The sequence below is a fragment of the Apus apus genome, chromosome 4 (assembly GCF_020740795.1).
Source record: "Apus apus isolate bApuApu2 chromosome 4, bApuApu2.pri.cur, whole genome shotgun sequence".
In the NCBI taxonomy this organism is placed as follows: domain Eukaryota; kingdom Metazoa; phylum Chordata; class Aves; order Apodiformes; family Apodidae; genus Apus; species Apus apus.
The window spans coordinates 13,884,325-13,887,913 of NC_067285.1; the positions used below are offsets into that span (position 1 = coordinate 13,884,325).

Here is a 3,589-nt window from a genome sequence, read left to right on the forward strand (position 1 = left end):
CCAAAACCAAAACAAACCAAACAAAGAAACCCCCCACAACCGAAAACAAAACAAACAACAAAACAAGCAAACAAACAACCCCTCCCCCCCTAAAGTAATAAAGTTCTGGGTCGTGTGCTCCTTTCCTATCTTTTTCTCACGGTGCTGCAGTGAAAGTAACTTTAAATGCAAACGGGATGGGAGATTCCTTGGAAGGAGGGAAGTCTGTAATACCCTCGGACCAGCGGAGAGGATTTTCGTTCACAAAAAAGGACGTTAAAAGTCTATTAAAATGGTAAAGATTTTATTGTATCGGAAAAAAGAGCTATCTGTACAATTCTAAGAGACAGTAAAGCGACATTGTCCCTACCGGAACTTAAATAGCAGGCCTTTAAAATTTGTACAATTCAAACAAAAACAGGTCTTAAATCTGTACATTATTCTTAATTTATAGTGTAATATTTAAATGTATTGATCTTGGGATTTGCCTTTTTTATTTTCGTAGCATGCAAAAAATTCTAAAAAGAGTAAAAAATAATTCTAGGATTTTTTTTTTCATTTTCATATTTTTTTTGTTACCACCTTCATATCAAAAATACGAAAGGCAGCTTTTTAATAAAAGCACAACAGTAGCAGAAAATGGTAAAAATAGCTTTTAATTGGTAAAATGAGGCAGAAATTGCATTGGAGACAAATCTCTATGCTCTAGGAAAAAAAGAAAGTATATATTTTTCAACTTGCATTCTAACCCCTCCCCAAGTTCCCACGATTGCGAAAGAAAAAAATATTTTGAAAGGAAAAAAAAAAAATTACTTCGTGCACATCTGAAACATGCAAGGAAAGGAAAGTGGCTTATTTTTGCTGTTGCCGTTTTAAGTCTAACTTAAATCTCCTTTAAAGTGGTTCGTTTCAGAAGTCTTTGAAAACAACTGCCTACCCAAACATCTGTTGGAAGCCGAGTTTATTCCAAGGTTACGCTTCTCCGTTATAGACAAAATAATCGTCATTGATAGCTATTAAAAAAAATAAAAAATAAAAATCTCAAAATGAAGGGGGGGGAGGAAAAAAAAATCCAATATATACGTTTAAATATTTATACAGAAGCCGTCCGTAATTGCACCATTCCGAAGATGTGACAGGCGGAGGGATATCGACAATACCTAAATTAATTTCTGTGTGTGTCTGTGGTGGGTTTCTATTGCTTATTGCTCCGGCCGAGGGGGAGCAGCCGCCTCGCCGCGCTGCCGGGGCCGGGGTGGGAGGCCGGGGGTACCAATTTGGATCTGTCGGGGTGACGGGAGGGGGGAGCGGGACGGGGCGGGGGGGAAATGATGGTGATGGGGGGGGGAGGCCCGCCGGCCGCCCCTCAGTCATCCACGTCGATCTCCACGTCCTCTTCCTCCTCCTCCTCCTCCTCCTCGCTGTCCCGGCGGCTGCGGGGCCTCTCCGTGGGGGGCGAGGCGGGGCGGGGCGGCGGCGGGGCGCCGGGATCCCGGGCGGCGGCGGGCGGCGGGGAACCGGACCGGGCCTTGCCCCTTCCCTCGGCGCTGGGCTCCAGCTCGGCCAAGGCTACGATGTCCACGGCGGGGTTGGGGCCCAGCTTTTTGGCCGATTCCACGTCGGCCTTCATCTCCTCCAGATCTCGCTTGAGCTTGGCTCGGCGGTTCTGGAACCAGGTGATCACCTGGGCGTTGGTGAGCCCCAGCTGCTGGGCGATCTGGTCCCGGTCCGCAGGTGACAGGTATTTTTGGTAGAGGAACCGCTTCTCCAGCTCGTAGATCTGGTGGTTGGTGAAGGCCGTCCGCGACTTTCGACGCTTCTTCGGCGTTTGCCGCTGCCCGAAGATCGTCATCCCGTCCCTGCCTGCCGACGAGCCGCCAGATTGTCGCCGCTTTCCCCATATCACGCCCCCCAACACGCCCGAGCCCCCCAGACCCCATACCCGTGCCCCGTCGGTATCAGGGGGAAAAGGGGCAGAGCCACCGATCCCGCACCCCGATGGACGCGTTGGGAGGATGCTGCCGGGTACCGGTTGCCCGGGGACCCCCCCCCATACCGCCCCTTGCGACACCCCGGGACACTGGGAGGGGGGAACGGGCCATGGGAAGGGCACCCACCAGGATCTCCCCGCTCTGCGAGGGGCTTACCTTCGGCCGCCTGCAGCACGCTGACTTCCAGCCCCTTGAAGGTCTTGCTGGCCAGCTCTTCCAGGGCGCAGAGGGGCGAGGTTTGGGAGAGCAGCGCCCGGCCGGAGAGGGGCAGCCCGGCCGGGGGGTGCTTCTCTGCGGCGGAGAGCAGGTGGGCCGTTCCGCAGAGGGTGTAGCTCCTCCGCACAGAGGGCTTGTTGAGGATGTCCTCGATGCTGAAGGGGGTGAGGGGCTTGTTGGAGTTGGCTGGCGGTGGGAGGTGATCCAAGGGGCTCCGCCGCCGTTCTTCCCCCGAGGAGGGCTTGGGTTCTTCTTTGGAAGTCATGGTGGGGCCGGGCCGCCCGGGGCTGCCTTCCCCACCCGCCACGGGGATGCGCTGCTGCGGGGAGAAGCCCCCGGCGGGACCGCGGGGTGACGGCGGCGGAGACAGCGAGCAAAAGTTGAAGCCCACCTCCAACTCCAGCGGAGGAGCCCCGGGTCCTCCCGGGGAGAGCCACCTCGGGCGGCGGGCAGGGCGGCGGGCTGCTGCCGGGAGCGGAGCTGCCGTCGGTCCCTCGCCGAGAGGTGGTCCTGCCGCACCTCTTGTCCCAGGGTTTTGGGTCGGGGATTTGTTTTCTTCCTCTCTCTCTCTCTCTCTCTCTCTCTCTCTCTCCTCACTCTTCACTCGCTTGCTCTCCCCTCTCCCTTCCTCTGCACAGCTGCTATTTTAAGAAACACCCCAAATCACAACACTTTCCCTGCCCTCCCTCCCCCCAAAAGCAAATACCCCCCAAAATAATTTAAAAAAAGAAAAAAAAAAGAGAAAAAAAATAAAAGCAGTCTTCGGAGAGGGGCAGAGCAGCCCTCGCACCGAGACCTCGGACCAGGGGGAAAGAGGCGAGAAGAGACGGGGTAATTGACTATTGCTAACAAGTTATTGTTGATTGGGAGGTAATCAATTATCTTCAATGACACTTTTCGCCCTCTCTCTCTCTTGCTCTCTCTCTCTCTCTCTGTCCAATGCAGGCTTTTGCAAGTTCGGAGACCCATTAATTAGGAGGCGGTATGGAGGTGGAGCCCAGTTGAATTATAATGCTGAATGCACTTGTCATATTCTGGCCCTGCTATTTGTTTGGACATATATATTTTTAAATTACATTACAAACCAGCCTTTATTGCATCAGGGTAATACAGTATCGTGAAAAATAATAATAAGCGAAAAAAACCAAAACTAAACTAAACTAACTAAAAATATCGGGCTGTATTTTTTTTTCTTATTCCCCCCCGCGATTTTTTTTTTTCTTCTATTTCTCCCTCATGTTAATTTCGGCTACTAGTTTATTTTAAATGTCTCTCTTCGGCTCTAGCTAGAGCCGTTCGATTTTTTTTTTTTTTTTAATGAGGGGAAGAAGGGGAGAGCCTGGTTCCAGGTAAGGCAGACCTTTCCTTTCCAATAAAATCCGAAGGTTTCCGCCGAATTTGTC

At 51.7% G+C, this 3,589-nt stretch overlaps 1 protein-coding gene across 1 annotated transcript; it reads right to left on the reverse strand.

Moving 5' to 3' along the window:
• Nucleotides 1-266: 266 nt before the first annotated feature.
• LBX1 (ladybird homeobox 1) lies at nucleotides 267-2,860 on the reverse strand. The gene is made up of 2 exons (XM_051619825.1): nucleotides 2,127-2,860; nucleotides 267-1,842 (listed from the first exon to the last, which is right to left on the reverse strand). The coding sequence occupies exons 1-2, from the start codon at nucleotides 2,449-2,451 to the stop codon at nucleotides 1,346-1,348; spliced, it is 822 nt and encodes a 273-aa protein (XP_051475785.1). The 5' UTR covers nucleotides 2,452-2,860; the 3' UTR covers nucleotides 267-1,345.
• Between the last annotated feature and the right edge of the window lie 729 nt (nucleotides 2,861-3,589).